The sequence below is a fragment of the Molossus molossus genome, unplaced genomic scaffold (genome assembly GCF_014108415.1).
Source record: "Molossus molossus isolate mMolMol1 unplaced genomic scaffold, mMolMol1.p scaffold_m16_p_17, whole genome shotgun sequence".
Taxonomy (NCBI): Eukaryota; Metazoa; Chordata; class Mammalia; order Chiroptera; family Molossidae; genus Molossus; species Molossus molossus.
Genome location: NW_023425352.1, coordinates 55169127 through 55189499, shown reverse-complemented (window position 1 = coordinate 55189499; position 20373 = coordinate 55169127). Strand labels below are relative to the sequence as shown.

The 20373-nt window shown below is 35.0% G+C and overlaps 1 protein-coding gene across 14 annotated transcripts in view; it reads right to left on the bottom strand.

Annotated features, from left to right (window-relative positions):
• Positions 1-20373, bottom strand: part of ADK (adenosine kinase) — a 630959-nt gene that overhangs the window by 493237 nt on the left and 117349 nt on the right. For 4 of the 14 annotated variants that reach the window (XM_036265168.1, XM_036265169.1, XM_036265167.1 and 1 more), the window contains 3 exons: positions 15162-15367; positions 12406-12498; positions 6216-6272 (listed from right to left, as the gene is read on the bottom strand). The exons of 7 other annotated variants lie outside the window; for them this stretch is intronic. In XM_036265168.1, coding sequence (XP_036121061.1) covers positions 6216-6272; positions 12406-12449 — 101 coding nt within the window. In that variant the 5' untranslated portion in view covers positions 12450-12498; positions 15162-15367. The remainder of the gene's footprint in view (positions 1-6215; positions 6273-12405; positions 12499-15161; positions 15368-20373) is intronic. 3 more of the 14 variants (XM_036265177.1, XM_036265174.1, XM_036265176.1) reach the window with 3 other exon arrangements.

Sequence of the window (20373 nt, the reverse complement as noted above, 5' to 3'; positions counted from 1 at the left end):
AAAAAACTTTAAGTTTTCTTCAATTTTACCCAGTTTTGTAATGGGTTACTATAACACTAACTATATTTATTTTAAAAATTAAAAAGCTCATTTTAATCACTTTCAAAATGCCTTTCTTATAGATACTTGCAATAACTCATTTCATAATGTATATATAGTATGAAAACTACATTACTAAGTACATGAGTTATTGTGGTTTCAGTATGTCTAAATCAGGTATATTTTTTCTATAAATTTTTATTCTGCTACAATGATTCCTTCTAAAATAATTTTATTTCTAAGTTAAAACAATTGTGATATGCAGGTTGCATCAGTGAAGCCAGGTCAGGTAAGGTCCCAGTAACAACTACAAAATGGCTTAAAACAATACAGTCTTTTCTCACTTCTGGTAGATATTAATGGGTCATACAAAGGCTCTACTCCATTTCTTTTCATTTCAGTACCTAAAATGATGCAGCAATCAACATCTCAAATCCTGTCAGTCATCATGGCAGAGAGCTCTGGACAGTATTACACTGATAATTAAATTCTCCAGCCCAGGAAAACACATTTCACTTCTGCTCATAATTTATTAGCCCAATTATCTGAGAAAGTTAAACCTTGAAAAAGTTTAAACCTTTAATATTCCAAAAACACACTAAGCTGTACACCTGAAACCAATACAAAATAGTATTGAGAGCAAACTGTAATTGAAAAAAAAAAGTTTCAAAATTATTTTTTTCTCACAGGCTTCTACCTCACTAAGTGGGTTATAAAGAAAGGTTATATAATATTCATAAAGGTCTTGAAGACAAATAACAGTCCTAATTCCTTTTCCTATTAATTCATTATTTGTCAAAACAATTAGTTCTTGCTAAATTGGCCAAAAGAATAACTGGGATAATATCAAGCACCCTTTCAAAACTACAAATTTGAATGTGTTATGCTTAAAATCCTCTAATCTTCTTAGTATCACCCTCCATGAAATAATCTCTTACGTGCTTTTCTGTCATCTCAGAATATTCAATACAACTTATAAAATGCTCCAGGGAGACAAAATAAATAAGCTGCACCCAAGATTCCGCACCTTTTCACAAACTGTCCATGTCAGAATGCTTTCGTTGCCACTTTCACTTGGTGAAATCTCACTCTTCCTTCAACCTCAGCATAAGCTCATCTCTACTGTGAAGCTTTTCGTGACTCTGATCACAACACCTAAAGAATTTTGTACTCCCTCAAAACTGATTCCACATCTCCACTGTGACTGTTCATTCGCTGCCCACTAGATTATAAATTCCTGAAAATCAGAAGCTGTCTTATTTACCTCTGAATCCCTAGCACTGGATATTTAGTGGTCAATAAACAAAAGTCTGGAAAAATAAGTAACATTCCATAGTGCCAAATGAATGGTGTTAAAAGAAAGATGTTTTGATAAAGAATAATTTGTCCTGGCAGTTCATGAAGATATAATTTCAAAAGTAAGTTTGCTCAATGAGTTACTTTTAGTATCTAAATGCTAGAGTCAGTTTGTTGGTGGCATCTCTGATAAAATTAAAGTTACATGAAATTCAGTTCATTCTTCTTCATCCATTCTCCAGACTTTTATTTATTCAACTAAGATTTACTGAATGCCAGGAGCTGTGAGAAAGAGGTTCTAGGGATGGCATTAAGTAAATATTAGTGGAGATGTTGTCATCAACATACATATTACACAAAAATAAGTTGTTTAATATTTTTCCCACTGATGTCTCATCTAATTTTTTGATAGTTCACTTTTACCATCACCATAATAGAAGGATTAATAAATACTATGCATGGTAATTTTTTTTTTCCTTTATTGATTTTAGAGAGAGAAAGAGAGAGACAGAAACATCGATGAGAGAGAACATCAATTGGCCGCCTCCTGCAAGCCCCACACTGGAGATTGGCCCTACAACCTGGGCATGTGTCCTGACTGGGAATCAAACTGGCGACCTCTTGGTGCATGGGTCGACACTCAACCGCTGAGCCACACCAGCCGGCCTATACATTGTAATTTTATACTAAAATAATTCATCATAGTTACAAAATGTCTGGAACAACTATTATCCATTGGGCATAAAAATTTCAACTATGTCTTGCTTTAAAAAAAAACTTCTTCTGAAATACATTATAGAATGATATTTTTCAAGTTCACAACAATTTAACACTGAACATTTTAATTAAACAAAAGCAAACTGACATTGAATAAATTTATTTTGAGAAAAAAGTTAAAAATAAATAAGCATATTAAAATTCAGTTGCTGGATCTGTAAGGGTAAATGTTGATAATACTGTGTAAAAATTAAATAAAAATTATAAACCACATGTATTCTTTTGTAGTGGTATTCTGTATTTCTTAAATTGAATTATTGGGGTGACAATGGTTAATAAAATTATATAGGTTTCAGGTATACAATTCTGCAATACATTATCTGTATACTATATTGTGTTTACCACCCCAAGTCAAGTCTCATTTCATCACCATTTATCTCCCCTTTACCCTCTTCTATCTCCCCCATTCCCCTTTCCCTCTGGCACTCACCATACTGTTGTTGCTATCCATGAGTCTTTCTTTTTTTTTTTCTTTGCTTAATCCCTTCACCACTTAATCTTACCTAGCCCTCAACCTCCTTCCCTCTGACAGCTGTCAGTTTGTCCTATGTATCCATAAGTCTGTCTCCACTTTGTTAATTTATTTTGTCCATTAGATTCCACATGGAAGTGAAATCATATAGTACTTGTCTTTCTCTGACTGGCTTATTTCACTTAGCGTAATACTCTTCAGGTCCATCCATGTTGCTGCAAAAGGTAAGATGTACTTCATTTTTATGGCTGAGTAGTATTCCATTATGTAAATGTACCACATCATTTTTAATGCTCATCTACTAATGGGCACTTGGGCTACTTACAAATCTTGGCTATTGTAAACAACACTGCAGTGAACCCAGAGGTACATATATTCTTTCAAATTACTGTTTCGAGTTTCAGAGAAGTGGAAGTGCTGGGTCATAAGGCAGTTCCATTTTAAATTGTTTGAGGTAACTCCATACTGCTTTCCAGTGGCTACACCAATCTGCATTCCTACCAACAATGTAGTAACATTTGGTAAATGAAAGATTAAAATCTTCAAAAGTAACCCTGGCCGGTTTGGCTCAGCAGTTAGAGCGTCGGCCTGTGGACCAGAGAGTCTGCGGTTCGGTTCCCGCCAAGGGCAGGTACCTCGGTTGCAGTTTGTCCCCGGTCCTGGTTGGGGTCATGTGGGTGGCAACTCTCGATGTGTCTCTCACATCGATATTTCTCTCTCTCTCTTCCTCACTCTCTCCCTCCCGCTCTATCTGATAAAGGAAGGAAGGAAGAAGGGAGGGAGGGAGGGAGGGAGGGAGGGAGAATCTTCAAAAGTAAAAAGACTTGGAACAACACCATGCTCTACAATTCCCAAAATATTTTCAGAGGATGAAGAAAAAGACAAAGTTGGCTCAATTCTTAGTCATTCTTTTTAAAAAATTTTTATTGAATTTATTGGGGTGACATCGGTTAATAAATGTACATAGCTTTCAGATATACAATTCTATAATACATAATCTATATATTATGTTTACCACCCCAATTCAATTCTCTTTCCATCATCATTTATCTCCCTTTCCCCTTTTCTAACTCCCCTCACCCCGCCCCCTTTCCCTCTGTCAATCACCATACTGTTTTTCTGTGTCTATGAGGTTTTTTTCCCTTTGCTTAATCCCTTATTATCATTTAGTTATCTAACTCATGGAAAAAGAAAATGACTCAGCCACTAAACATTGTTTTTTAGCATTGTAAAGACAGAGAATGCATTTTCTTGGGAATATTTTTTAATAATAAAAGCACTAATAAATTAAAAGCTGTATCTTTCAGTGATGATATAATATTATGTAAAATCTATACTCTTGCAGAATATCAAGAAAGTGCTTATTTCTCAGTTTTAGCCTGGCATAAATTTCATGATCCAACTTGATAGGAATTATTTCCACTTATGTCAGATACATGTGAGAAGACCACTTAACGAAAGATTTTTGTATTGTAGAAATTTTAACCTCTCATACAACTAGTTTAAACACATTTATAGAATTATAAGTGATGGAGCAGCAAATATGACTGGAAAAAAGCAGAATTATTCTGAAAAATAAGACTGCTAAAACAGAGAGTTGGTTAGCATCACTTTTTTATATAATAATGCTTTAGCACAGAAATTCCACCAACTCCCATGGGTAAAATGTAATAAAAACTGTTGCTGTAATAAAAGAACACCCAGTGAACACCTGACTTTCTAAAATATTTTGTTCAGGTATTGGAACTAACCCTACCCACAGAAAATACAACATTAAAGTGCATTTACTGTTTGTTAAGAAAGAAAACACTAAGCAGGTATGACAGTATGAAATGCAGGAATAGATATCTTTTTTTAAATCCTCACCTGAGGATATGTTTTTATTGATTTGAGAGAGAGAGAGAGAAATATCGATGTGAGAGAGAAACATTGACTAGTTACCTCCCATACATGCCTCAACCAGTAATCAAACCTGAAACCTAGGTAGGTGCCCTGATCAGGAATTGAACCTGTGACCTTTTTGGTGTACTAAACAATGATCCAACCAACTGAGCCACCTGGCCAGACAAAATATCCTTTTTTTATTCAAGTGAATAAAAATCTCATCTGGCAAATGCTATTGAAACTGGGGGACAAAATAGACATACAGTATTTGATTCTTTCAATACTTTTAAAGAAATAAATGTGAAACTATAGGAAACAAATAATGGTATATTTTAATATGTCAGACATACCCAAGGATACCAAAAGACATTAATGTTATAGTAAATAAAACGTTAAAGTAAACACCCTAGTTACTATATGTTCCTTAGTTTACTGAAGAGAACATGATTAATTAAAACAGTTACAAACTAAATGAGGTATGCTGTAACTTCTTATTTCTCTGAACAAAATATTTCATGATTAATCTCTGAAAACTGAAACAATAAAGCAAAATATTTAGATAGAAGATTCATTTTTTAAACCTTGAATCCATGATTATATTAAATTTGATTCCCAAACAGATTAAATTTTTTTAGATTAGGACCAGAAAGAAATTTCTATTGCTAAATAGGAAGAACATATTACCAGACAATAACATATTAGTATGAATAAGAATTTGTACCTTGATTTAATTAAAAACATAGGAAAGCAACAGGCATAACAGTGTGCTGCATTGTTCTTATATGCAGTGAACTGGAATGGATTTATGAATAGATAAGAATATCCATCATAGTTCTGGCTGGTGTAGCTCAGTGGTTAGAGCGTCAGCCTAGGTACTGAAGGGTCGCAGGCATGATTCTTAATCAAGGTCTCATACCTGGATTGCAAGTTTGACCCCAGGCCCACTTGGGGCGTGAGCAAAAGGCGGCTGATTGATGTGACTCTCCACATCTCTCTCTCTCTCTCTCTCTCTCTCTCTCTCTCTCTTTCTCTACTCCTCCCTTCCATTCTCTCTAAAAATCAATGGAAAAAATATCCTCAAGTGAGGACTAACAAAAAAAGAATATTCATCCTAAAAATGTCCAATATTGTAAATCTTTCCAAAACAAAATATTTCTAAACATTCTATTTCATTGCTCATTTTGGAGATGTTTAAATCATATTTGCCATTGACTTTGTTATGTTTTTATTTTATTAAGACTAAGTAAAACTAAGCACTACTTCTTGGAATGTTAGTTTCAGTTGTAGGAATGTATGTGTTTGTGTGTCTGTATGTGTAGGTGCACTGCGATATAAAATGTATTTATTGCTGTGAGATAGTGTTGATAGTATCTGGATAAGCACTACATTTATATATGTACAACAGGAGGCACATATAAGAATGTTCATAGCAGTATTGTTCATAATCACAAAACAACTGGAAATGGCATAAATGTCCAACAGGTGAATAGAAAAAAAAAGTGATGTATGTTCATGCAATGGAATAGTAGTTACTCAACAATGAAAATCAATGAACCTCAACTACACATATCAACAGGATAAATCATAGAAATATTCAAAAATGTATTAACTTTATACAGATTGAAAGCAAGCAAAAGTGAAGAACACATTGTTTAGGAATATATATTTATGGTAAAACTATATAGGCTAAAACTTTTTTTAACATTTGAAAAAAAAAAAAAAAAACTATATTCAGGAGAATGATTACCTCTGTAGGGGATTTGGGAGAATGAGATCCAGAAGGAGCACACAGGGAGTCGCAAAGCTATTGATTTTAGAGAGAGAGAAAGGGAGAGAGAGAGAGAGATAGAAACACTGATGAGAGAGAACATCGATTGGCCGCCTCTTGCATGTCCCCCTGGGTATTGGGCCCACAACCTGGGCATGTGCCCTGACCAGGAATTGAACTAGAGACCTCTTGATGCATGGGTCCATTGCTCAACCACTTAGCCACACCAGCCAGATGATAACATTATATTTCTTAAATTGAGTGATGGGTTCAGGAGGGTTAGTTTCATTAATATAGTTCATAACATTATACATATTCTTTTGTTTATATCAAATACTTTCTAAGGGAGATGTTGGAAAATATATAGCAAATTATTGGTATTGGTTATCTCATGAGTAAGAAACTGTGGGGAATTTTTGCTTTCCATATATTTATAAATCATTTTGATCTTCCACAAGAAACATGTAATATACTTCCATATGGAACCAAAAAGAGATACATTTTTATAATTTTGCAAATATAATTTATAAAAATAAGAAACAGAATGAGAGTTTACTGCATTTACACTCTCCAGAGACAAAGCTGTTGATAGTTTGGTTATACTCAAAATACTAGTATTCTTCAAATATATAACAAAACTTTCATATACATGTTCAGTACAAATACATTAAAAATAGATGTTATAAAATTATATAACTCATAGTTAAGTGGAATAAAAGTGACCTGATAGTCCAGGTTTTTGTTTTTGTTTTTTAGGAAAATTACACTTTTAAGTATTTAAAGACTATAGTAGTTCATATTTTTATGCCCACAGAGACAGCAAGAAAACATGTGCAGGTGAGCATACTAAATTTTTTTTTAAATTTCATTTGTGTAAATGTTTGATTATTTTCAGTAGAGATAAAAGAATTAAAATATAGTTTCTATTTTCAAATAATAATTCATAGAAAGTAGCAAACAGAAAATAACTTCAATACAATGCAGTAAGTACTAATGTGTTACAGGAGTACAGGGGAGGTTTGTATGAGGAAGGGAAGGGGTGGGGGAAAGCTCTCAGGCAACTTTTTAAGAAATCCCAAATTTTCAAAGACAAACAAATTAGCCTTCTGGGAAGAGCAAGAACTTCCAGGCAGAGGAGAACTATATAAGCACTGAAGTCAGGGCACAATTGAGAAACTGCAAATAGAGCACCTGAGGCTACCCAGAAAACTCTAGCCTGAATAAAAAAGAGGCTCAAGAAGAACCTAGATAGGGATTTTCAAGTTATCTAAAAGATTATTCTGTTGCTATTGAATCACTGATCCTACCCAGACAAGGTTAATGATTCCCTCTTCTAACCTAGCTCTGCATCTTACATAGATTCCTTTAGCATATAGCTCACTCACAATTCTATGATTATATCATTATAATTAGTACTACTTTGTTCCTAATCTATCCTATTCAGAAATCGCCTTTTCCTCAGCTGCTTCTAGTATTTGATGCCTACTACATCTTCAGTTTTACAAGCTGCTTCTTTGCTCATTATAAGCTCCATGAGGTCAGGACTGGGTCTGTTTTATAGACTACTCTAAGGACAGGACCTAGTATAAGACCAAACATGTCTTGAAGTAACAGTCACTATAAATGACCCTGAAAATGGAAACCAACATAAAGAAAATAGAGCTTGGGTTCCTGATGCCTGTAAAGTTGTTATACCAACCTGGACTATCTACATCCAGACTTCTTTTACTTGAAAGAAAAATAAAATTCTATCTTGTTTATAGCACTGTGATTTTGAACTTCCTAGTATATGCAAGCTCAATCCTAATTGACACAATATGTAAATGGGTGATTAACATTTCCTGATAATGAAACACTGCAACATATAAAAGTCCAAAAATTAAATGATCTATCTCTTATGAAGTTGAACATCTATCTTCTCATATGAGTTGTCTGTTCATGTTTTTGGTTTTGGTACTGCAAACTATCATGTCCTAAATTGTGTTCAGTAATTTAGCACTTAATTTTAAAAGCTGTCTGGAGGTATTCTCTTCCAAATGCAAATGGTGTACTACAATTCAATTCTGGCACTAACAACCTGGAGTTAGCACAGACCCCACAAGCATAACACCTTCACATCAGACGCCACCCACAGTTCTGACTGACTGCCTACAAATATGGGAGTTTCCATTACCCCCTCAGGTTCCATAATTCACTAGAATGTCTCACATAATTCAGGAAAGTACTATGCTTACAGTTTTTCTATAAAGTACACAACTCAGGAACAACCAAATGAAGAGACAAATAAGGTGAAGTCTGATAAAGTCCTGAACACAGAGCTTCCATGCCCTTCTGGAATCAGAGCAAGACACATTCCTTCAGCGCTTCAGTATCCAGAGTTTTTATTGGGATTTCATTACAATGATTGACTGAACTCAATCTCCAAGCCCACTTCCCAGAAGTCCAGCTGGCTCCAAAATGCAACCCTCTAATCACATGATTTGGTCTTCCAGGGTGACCAGCCCCATCCTGAAGCTATCTAGGGGTCCACCATGAGTTACGTGATTAGCATAATGATAGTCACAGCACCTGTGATCCAAACAGCTCACGAATAACAAGGATACTTCTGTCACTTGGGAAACTCCAAGGGTTTTAGTTCCTCTGTAGAAGGAACCCAGGACAAAAAACAGTAACTTCTTTATTACACAACAGGGGATGATTCTATCTGTTCTTCATTAGCTGACACTTCTTTCCCCTCACTAACTCTTTCCCATTTCAATTCCTGAAGAACATTAATGAAGGAAATAGCATCAAGACTACTACAGCCATGTAACAGAAATGATGTGATAAAAGTATTAAGGGAAGATATTATCACTCAAACCCTCTATAGCTATTAAAACCCTCTAATCCCTTCTGTTCATTTCAAACTTTTTATTTCTATCTTCTTCTGCCATGATACTGAAACATGGTACTTGCTTAACTATCATTTGATTTAGCTATTTCTTTAAAAACAAAACATTTTAAAAAATATGTTTTTGTTGATTTTCTACAGAGACAGGAAGGGAGAGGGAGAGATAGAAACATCGATGTGAGAGAGATCTATCAACTGGCTGCCTCATGCACGTCCCCCACTGGGGATGGAGCCCACAACCTGGGCATATGCCCTGACCGGGAATCAAACCAGTACCTCTCAGTCCATGAGACAATGCTCAATCCACAGAGCCACTCCGGCCAGGCCGGGCTGACAAGTATTTCAATACTTACGCAAAACAAATTCTAGCCTTTGTTTCCTCTGAGGAACTGATCCAGGTTTTGTGGGCCAGAATTTTTTTAAATTTGGGGAACTCTCTTTCAGGAAAAGAATATAAAATTCGATATGAAGTAAATATTTATTTAGAATGCAAAAATAAATAACAATTACAAACTAAAAAGCTGACAAATGCCACAAACATCATAAATTCCAGAAAAAGTGGCATATTTTTATCGAGTGCCTGACCAATCTCTATAATACTCTTATGTTATATTTCTGGCTGCACACTTTTCATATAACAATTTTATAATATTAAGAGAACAGAAAGATAATTTCTTCTTTCTGCTAATGTGTTTGATCCATTTTTATTATTAATAGTTTTTTAAAGTTTATATCCGTTTGCACATTCTTAGGAATATTGTCAAATTTAGAAAAACCCTTATCAAGTTTCTTTAATATATGAGCTGCATCTATGTATCACAAAACCACTGACACAGTAGACAGTAGCTTATTCTTGGACATCATACCTACATCAGAATGGCTAGTAATCACTGTGGTAGGTATTTAGACAGGCATAAGCAGAGCAAGGAAGATGGGCCAGGTACAGAAGGTCACCAGGATGGAAAGCCCTGGAGCCTAGCAACAGGCAAAACTGGGACCTTGCCGCCATCTGACCTTTCCTCCCTCAGCATGTCACTGCTCATGCAGTTTAGACCCCCTAACCTTTCATACCACTGGTCATGAAGTTTAGATCTTCCCATGACCTTTCCTTCCCTGGCATACTGCTAGTCATGCAAGTTAGCCCCTCTTAAAGGGGAAACAAATAAGGAGACTGAAGAAGAGCCCTTAACCATTAAGCCCCCAGGACAATGAGGTTCTGACCCGAATCAAATACATCTAGGCCTCAGTTGTGTTCCAGTTCCTGGCCCAGAAAAGCAGAAAAACAAGATAAGCGATGCTACAGTTGACTTCAGGACCAGCTGCAATGACTAATGACCCCCTGCCATGGCACAGACCTATTAGTGGAGACCACAACCCTGAAAAGACACACCTGGAAAGGTAATGGATAGGCCATTGAGATTCTCCCCAGGGATCTCCAGGAAAATCCTCACCCTTAAAAGCCTGTAGGATGAAGGACCCAGTGCAACTCTCTCTAGGAAGCACACCAGTGCCTTTCCCCACCCCATTCCCACAGGCACATCTTCCTTGTCTCTTTTCTAAGTTCTAAGGGCCCTTCTTTTACCCCTGCAACTTGTTTCGTGAACTCATTTCTTCTACGACTCACTTCATCTACCTCTGTGACTTTCTAAAATAAACTTTCTCTTACAGTTTGAGTCTTGGCTCTGAATTCTTTCTTGGCCAGAACTCAAGTACTGAGGTTGCTGAATGGAGGGTCCAGTCTGACTCCACTGGTCAAATACCTGGTGCCATTTCCACCGCCAACAATAACTATACAAAGAAACATCTACAAACCACCTACTCCATCTAAATGTATCCCTTAATAAACTTCTGCTTAACCTGAGTCCAAAAATGCCTCCAGTCACTCTAATACCACCCCAATATGAGGGTTTGATAGAAAATCAAAATGAAAAGGGACAACCGTTTTAGTTGGTTAAAATACCTACCTATTGCAAATTTTACCAAAAAAAAAAAATTATAACTATGTAAACACATTGCTTGGGATCCTCCCAGCATCTTGGAAGGGTCTTTGTAAGTGAGGAACCGTGAAACTTAAGTTAACTAACTACAAAGTAAATCCATCTCTATTTCCTACTCTAATTTGAAGAAATTGTCAAAATAACCAGATTTATTTCCTCAATGACACTTCACTACTTTAACATATAACACTTGTTTTCTAGAACATGATCATCTCTAGCTTCTACCCCAATTACATTAGTTACATTGACACTAGAATTGGGTAATCCAGGATTGGGTAATTTAGCAGTTCAGCAAGATCATTAGGATCCATTCTTGCCATCTTTTTACTCTGCCATACAGTATTTCATTTTACATTCTGCTATCCCTCATATGGTTACCAAACAGCACCCATAAAAATGGATAACATCCAGAAATAGTAAACAAAAACAAAACAAAGCAAACAAACAAACAAACAAACAAACAAAAAAACCTTTCCTAGAAGCCCTTCATCAAATCTCCCTGCATGTCTCATTGGCCAGATACAAGTCACATGGCCATGTCATAACAAATTACTAATACAAAAAACTGTACAACCATGATTGGCCTAAACTGATCAGGATTTATTCAAGCTACATGGTAGAGGGGTAATCACATTCTCTCTCTCACATTCTCTCTCTCTCTCTCTCTCTCTCTCTCTCTCTCTCTCTCTCACACACACACACACACACACACACACGAAGGACCTGCCATAAGGATAACGGCAGTAATGAATGACTGCTGGATAAGCTTTTTATTAAGTAAATTGGATAGCTAATCTTGACATTAATTAATTTAATTTAATTAGTTTTGACATATATTTTATTATAAAACAGATAGATGATGTCTTTAGATCCATTACAGTTCTTATGTTCTATAAGACAGGCATACAGCATATTGTTTACAGCCTGGGGTTTCAAGTCAAGCTGACCTGGGTTTAAATATATATCCTGCCGCTTATTTGCTATAAAATCTTAGATAAGATGCCCTCTCTTCTGAGAATCCAGATAATAGTAATATTTAACTTATACTACGAGAATTAAATAGATAACACAAAATGTTTCATAGGAAGTACTCAGTAAAATTTAACACTCAATAAATCTTAATATTATTAGTCTATTATATATATTATTATGGCTTTTGCACCACTAATTTAGAATTTGTGATAACTAAAACATTGCTATTTTGAAACCAGAAAAATTATTGATTTCACCTCCCATATTTTATAAATAATGAGCTGAGAATTTGGAAGATTTAATGACTTACCAAACAGTTACCTCTCCTAATTCTTCTTTCTCTTTAATAGGCATTTCTTCCACTTACAACTTAAATATCTCCAACATTTCCTTAGATTTATTCCTTCAAACATCACAAAACCAAATTCATTACTTCCCCCAAATAATGTTGCTTCTCCTTTCAAAGTTAAATAACATCACCATTTATATATACAGATTCCAAAGACAAAATTTCAAAAACCTCCTATATTTTGGATGCCCTCTCTCCTTATTGACCAGTCACTAAATTTTGTCAATTCAACCTCTGAACTATAATGTGAATGTCCTGTATTCTAAAGTCACTACTACCTTATTATAAGAGATCCTCATTATCTTATGGATATTTATTATGAAGAGTTTTCCAACTAAAATACCCACCTCCAATCTCAACTTCTTTTCACTTTATTCTGTATTCTATCAATATCTTTGTAAAATGCAGACTAAGTATGTTTTCCTGCTTAAAAATGTTCCACGGATCCCAAATAGCTCTCATATAAAAACCCAACAACTTTAACTAGTATATAAGATCTCTGACAATTTGGCTCCAAACTATACATGTGGCTTCTCCTCTTACCTCTCCTTCTATGACATACATAGAGTATTAACCACCACAATAATACCTCACCATTCTCCAAATACACGTTGCTCATTCATGCTTCTCTGTGTTCATGAAAATCTCTTTTTGGGGGGCACAGGGGTTAACTCCTCATTTGTTTATGTTCATTCCTCTGCTCCCAACTAACTTTTCTCATCCTTCAAAGCCCAGCTTAAATAGCAGCTCTTTGAGACAGCTTCTTACATCCTTCACAGGTAGAGGAATTTATTGCTTTTGTAGGATTTTATAGATAATTATATCATAGCAGTTATCACACTATGTAACAGTTATTGCCTGTCTATAATCCTGGAGAGCGTGAATTTTTCAGGGCAGGGTTATATCTTACAAATCTCTACATTTCTGGTATATATACAATAAACATTTAATAATAAGATTAACTGGATGAACAGTGGCAGAATAAGAACTCAGGTCATTAGACTCCAAGTTCTAAGCTTTCTTCCTTTACATTTTACTATACTTATTTTTAAAATTTTTTTATTTATTAATTTTTGTTACAGATGTTTCTCATTTTTCCCCCAATGACACTCTCCTCCCCTACCGCCCCGCCCCCGCCCCATCCCCAGCTTTGTTGTCCATGTTCATTGGTCATTAGAAATACATATTAAATAAGAAATTTGGCCCAGCCAGCATAGCTCAGTGGATTGAGCGTCGTCCCATGGACTGAGAGGTCCTGGTTCGATTACTAGTCAGGGCACATGCCTGGGTACGGGCTCCATCCCCACTGGGGGATGTGCAGGAGGCAGCTGACTAATGTCTCTCTCTCACATCGATATTTCTCTCTCTCTCTCCCCCTTCCTCTCTCTCTCTAAAAAATCAATAAAAACATTTTAACAAAAAGAAATTTAATATTCAAATCTGTCTTCACCATTAAACTGTAAACTCTATGAGTGAAGGGAAATTAATGTCTGACACTTTGAGTCCAATGCCTGAAGTAGGGCTTTACACAGAGTAGAAGTTTTTTTTGTTTTGTTTTATCCTCACTCGAGAACATTTTTCCATTTTTTTTGTTCAGATAGAGTGGGAGGGAGAGAGAGGAAGAGAGAGACAGAGAGAGACAGAGAGAGACAGAGAGAGAGACAGAGAGAGAGAGAGAGAAACATCAACGTGAAAGGGACACATCGAGTGGCTGCCACCTGCACGACCCAACCAGGGCCGGGGACAAACTGCAACCGAGGTACATGCCCTTAGTGGGAACTGAACCCAGGTCTCTCTGGACCGCAGGCCAATGCTCTAACTGCTGAACCAAACCAGCCAGGGCCAGAGTAGAAGTTTAATAAATATTAGTTAAATGAATAAATGCCTAAATTAATTCGTAACTAAAACTTCAGCATACTTGAAAAATGGGGCAATCAGTTAATTTGTCTAATGACAGGTTAATCTCTGGAAGCCCTTTCATTCAGTTCTCTGGCTGAATTACTACATCCAGCAATCTTATTTACACTATGTATCTGATGGTAAGAGTCTACGGCACCAGGGATCTCATTTTGAAAGGAGGTTATAATCTCTGTAGCAATCAATATGTATTGCTTCAACTTAGCTCATTCTGCTCATTCATTCCCTACCTAAAACCTGTAGTAATTTAACTTAACTCCTATGCCAGGCCTTTAATAAATGATGAACAAATAAAATTGTGTGTGTGTGTCTGTGTGCATATGCATGTGTGTGCATGCACATACAATAAGATATTGAAAGAGCTCAAATTCTTTTGAAAGTATTAAGAATATAAATGATATATAAAGACACACATAGACACAGAAACACAAATACCCACTAGCAAATGAAAATAAAACTAAGTATTTTGCTATAATCAATTTACTTCTAATAATAGTAAGAACGTGTATTTCCCTCTAGTATGCGAAAAACAAAAGAATTTAAAATATTAGGTAGAGCCTTCCCCCCTCTTCCCTGCAAATACTGTTAAGTTAATAAATAATAAAATATGTTTTAATGCAGTCATAATTTTCGTAACTATATTACAAAGGACCCTACTAGTTATAGAGCCACCAACAATTGAGGAGAATTTCACACAAGAGTGATAGCAAGAGGCAGAAAATGTCTGTGATCATAAGCCAGTTAGAAAATAAAACACAACCCAAAATATCATCTATTAAATATATGACTTCAAAATTTACCTTCCTTTCTAATGTTTATCATCCCTTTCTCTTCCAAAGTTCTGCTACCCATCCATCATCACTTCAAATGGCTTGCAGGAAAAGGAACAAACAAAGCACACACTCCTAGGAGAATCGATTATACTGCTCATGCAAGTCCACAGGTTCATAAAGTCTTCAGGTTTATTGACTAGTTGATGCACATACCCAGGTTGTAGGCCCGATCCCTAGTGGGGGGCATAAAAGTGAAATATATGTGCTAAACCAACTGCCTTTTAAAATAAAATTCTTATCATTAAAACAAGTTATTTTTAACAAGTATACCCAGACACATAATAATAGAATCTTAAATGTCATCTAACCCCATTAACAATACGTATCTCCTTGATTCATTTCCCAACATTCCTACCAAGTAATCTGACATATCCTTTAGCACTAAAGGAAAGTCATACCTCCAAAACAAGCTCATTCTATTTTTGTATTCCTTTACTACTAGAAAGTTTTCCTTTATTGAGCTAAAATTATTCAGTGTGTGTCATCCACCTATTGGTCTTCTATCTTTGATATTTTACAAATCAATCAATCAATCAATCTAATTTCATTTCCATATGAAGGAAGCTCTTCAAAAGAAGAGGCCTATTGTATATCCCAATTCTCTTTCTTCAAGTTAAAACTATCCCAATTTTTAGTCTATCTTCAGAATGACATGGTTTAAAATTCCTTCAATAACTTAAAAAAAGGAGGAATGGCCCAGCCAGTGTGGCTCAGTGGTTGAGCATCTAGAGATTGCCCAAGAGATTGCGGATTCAATTCCCAATCAGGGCACATGCCCAGGTTGTAGGCCCGATCCCTAGTAGGGGGCATGCAGGAGGCGGCCAATCAATGATCTCTCTCATGGATAGTTCTATCTCTCTTTCCTTCTTCCTTCTTCTCTCTCTAAAAAACAAACAAAAAAAAAATTTAAAGGAGAAATGTTTTAGCATCCATGCTGCCAACCATGAGTTTTAATGTGAGAAATAATGCATATCCACCAAAAGAGCAATATGGAACTATTATCCTCTTAATTTTTGAAACCTAAGAATATAATAACTTGTTCTTCTATTAGTAGACTACCTTAATTGTTCAGGGAAGCTTGTAACCAATGTTTTATTGTTGATGAGGGAGAAAAAGAAAGTAAAGAAGATAGTAAAAAAAAGTCTCTAAAATACAACAGGCTACTACCTCTTTGCACTCTATTTTTTTTAAACTGAGGCTACACTACTCATGTATCAATTCTCTTTTCCTGCTAGAAAGTTCATACTTTATAGCAAGGTTAACCTAGACATTTTATGTGGGTTTTTTTGTTGTTGTTATTGTTGTTTTAAACCACCATTTTTTTTTTTTTTTAATCCTCATCCGAGGACATTTTTCCATTTTTTGTACAGACAGAGTAGGAGGCAGAGAGAGGAAGAGAGAGAGAGGGAAACATCGATGTGAAAGGGACACATCGAGTGGCTGCCACCCGCACGACCAACAAGGGCCGGGGACAAACTGCAACCGAGGTACATGCCCTTAGCGGGAACCGAACCCGGGTCTCTACGGACCGCAGGCGGACGCTCTAACCGCTGAGCCAAACCAGCCAGGGCTACCACCATTTTCTAATAGCTGAAAAATCAGGTCAATATTCTCAATGTACTCATATACTTAACATAGTTAAAATATCAAACTAAAAGACAGTTTAAGGAGCTGGAATGAGTATTAGGTTAGAGAATATCTAAAAAGTGAAACACTAGTAAAATAAGTCAAAGTAGTCAGAAATGAGTGCTGCAAGTATAAGCTAAGCCAAAAACTGGCTGAGTGTACTTGACTAAAACCCTTAACCTCTCTAGGCCTTAGAATACCCTCCCTCATCTGTTAAATGAAGATAAAGAATTAGGATCAGAAGTTCTCAAATGCTTTCATCTCAGGACCTCTTTACACTTTAAAAAAGTACTGAGTACTTCAAAGAGCTTTTATATCTGTCCCTGGTTATCATATTAGAAATTAAAACATAAAATTTTAAAATGTTTATTATTTTAAATGATGAAACTATTAAATACCAACATAAACATTTTTATGAAAATAATTGTTATTCCAAACTAAAAAAATTAGTGATAAGAGTCTCCATTGTTTTATAATTTTTGCAAATCTCTTTAATGCCTGGTTTAATAAAAGACAGCTAGATTATCACATGCTTATGCAAACAGTATCACATGTCATATAACCTGTGGAAACTATTTACATTCAGGAGAGAATGAAAATAAGGACAAACAATGTCTAAGTATCATTTTGAAATAGCTCTGCCCTCCCAGACCCCCTGAAAAAATCTTATAAATCCACCCCTCAGACCTCCACCAAAGAAACCCTGACCTACACTTTGAAAACTGTTGGACTAAACCATCTCTAATTCTCAAGATCCACATAAAACCACACAGATGACAAGATTTTTAATTTTTTTAAACTGAAAATATACTTATCTTCACCAAGAAGAATGCTTCACTATTATGACTCTAAGAGATATCAGTGAAATGGTCCTTTTTAAACCAACTATAAAAAGCCATGTCAAAAAAGAGGTATAAGACAAAAACAAAAACAATATAGACTACTCTTTGTTACTATGACAATTCCTACAAGGAGAACAGCCTATCTAAATAATTTCCTTTATATTATAACACTACTAATAATACTCGACATGACAAAATTACTCTTTCATTTAACAAATATATATCTACTATATGTAAAGTACTGTCAAATGCAATGAAGGAAATTAAGCGGGAAGAACTTCCTAGTCTCGCAAGAGAGACCTGAAATATACTCCAAAACTATAATATAAAGTTTTTAAAAAGACGATGCTATGAAACAAGTTAAAATAAAGCAGTATGGTCATCATAATCTTAAGAGTACCATGAGGATAATGTTAATATAATTATGATTAAAATATTCATTTACAAAGTTTAGGAACATAAAATCTATTCTCTATATACTAGCCTATAGAGATGTTTCATTCACTGAATTCAAAGTAATACATGTACCTTTCCAGGGGAAAAATTCAAATGTAAAAAATAAAAGCAAGTTTAATCTCTAATTTCTTACACAGCAATAATATCATTATTGGCATAATCAACAGTGACTCTGGCAAATAATTTTAACAGTACCTACACACCTTTATGCTTCAATCTCATATTCAGGCACAACTACAAGCACAGTGATAGTAAGATCAGAAAAGCAAGTACATTAAAATCTTAGAAACATTGATTGAACCTTTCATACTTCACTTAAAAGTATATGTATGTCACTAGCTAACCATTTTATATAATGGATGGTCATTCAACTGCAGTATCTAAATTAATGGTGTATCACATAAGATGCTTTCTTCCTAATACAAAAATTAATTTAGAAGAGTCATCTTATTCCTTTGTAAATATAATGAATTTAAGCCTAATTTTCTCTCATTTGGGAAATATTCAAGAACACATAAAATAATCAAACTTAATCTGTAAATGACTCTGTAAATTAGATAGTAATGTTAGTACTGTTTATTTGAAAATCTAAAAAAAATTGAAACATAAATTTTGGTAATACACACCTTTTATGAATAATTACATTTTTCATGCATATCAAGTTAAGATAGTTAATAAGATTTGTATTATGTAAAGCTTAAAAAGAATATCTATATAATATTTTTAGGCTAAATAGAAGGTTCTCTGCCATTTTAATTCTAGCGATCTTTTTTAAGGTAAATACTTTTTCTGTTTTCCTTTATTGATTTTAGAGAAAGAGGAAAGGAGACAAAGAGATAGTAACACTGATGAGAGAGAACATCGACTGGCCGCCTCCAGCACGTCCTCCACTGGGGATCTGGCCCATAAACTGGGTATGTGCCCTAACCGGTAATCAAACCTGCAATCTCTTCTTGCTGCATGAGTCAATGCTCAACCACTGAACCACACAGGCCAGGCTAATATAAATACCTTTATTAAGATAAACATAAAGTACTGAATATAAATTTACATTTGAATACTTCTTTCCAATGAGCTTCTCCACCTGCAAAATATGAGATCTTCTATATACTTTTTAAAAATTCTCCATTCATTTATCCTCATTTTCCCAGACAAAAGGTGAAATAGCACCATCTGGTGGATATCACTTTAGTTTTAAATATAATATTCATTTACCTTATTAGTGCTTCTTTGAAGAAAAACTGCATAATAAGGAATTATTATAAAGTACTATGAATGAATAATGAAAACTAGCTTGATTAGTAACCAAATGTATACATGAAAACTGAACCAAAGTTGCAGAAATTGTTTTGTTTTTTAATTATTGAGATGTTATTTTTGTAATGCCATTAAGGATGAAATCTCAGTACTTAACTTTGTCGTCTTAGCTTTAAAAAAGTGTGACTTTTTAATACAAAAATAATTTTTTTTCTATAGTAGTCAATGAAGAGAATGAGATATGAACATAAACTTCAGAAAAGATAGTGTTGTCTGTTATTTAGGTTTACTTAGAATTGATTTTGTTTTAAATAGGTATGTCTTAATAATCAACAATGAGCCCTGGCTGGTTTGGCTTAGCAGTTGGAGCGTCAGCCCGAGGACCAATGAGTCTCAGGTTCGATTCCAGTTAAGGGCACGTAACTCAGTTGTGGTTTCTCCCAGGCCCAGTGGATGTGTCTCTCTTACACTGATGTTTTTCTCCCTCTCCCTCTCTCTCCGTCCCTCCCTCTCACGCTATCTGAAGATAAATATAAAAATATCCTCAGGTGAGGATTTAAAAAATAAATAAATAATCGATGATTAGCAAGGCTGATCTCAAGGTTTATTAACAGTAAAAGTTTTCTGAATCCTAACAGTGTGCTTGACAATGATAAAAAAAAAGATAAAAAGTGGTATGCCTGTATAGGGTACTTACCATGAATGGAGCTGGCAGGACTGGAAGTTGCTCTGGGTGAGTCAGTGGTGAATGGTGAGTGAATGTGAAGACCTAGGACATAACTGTACACTACTGTAGACTTTATAAACACTGTACACTTAGGCTATACTAAATTTATTTAAAATATTTTCTTTCTTCATTAAGTTATCCTTAACTCACTGTAACTTTTTATTTTACAAACTTAATTTTTTTTTAAAGCTTTTCAACTCTTGCAAAACACTTAGCTTAAAACACATATATAGCCCTGACCGGTTGCTCAATGGTTAGAGCTTCAGCCCTC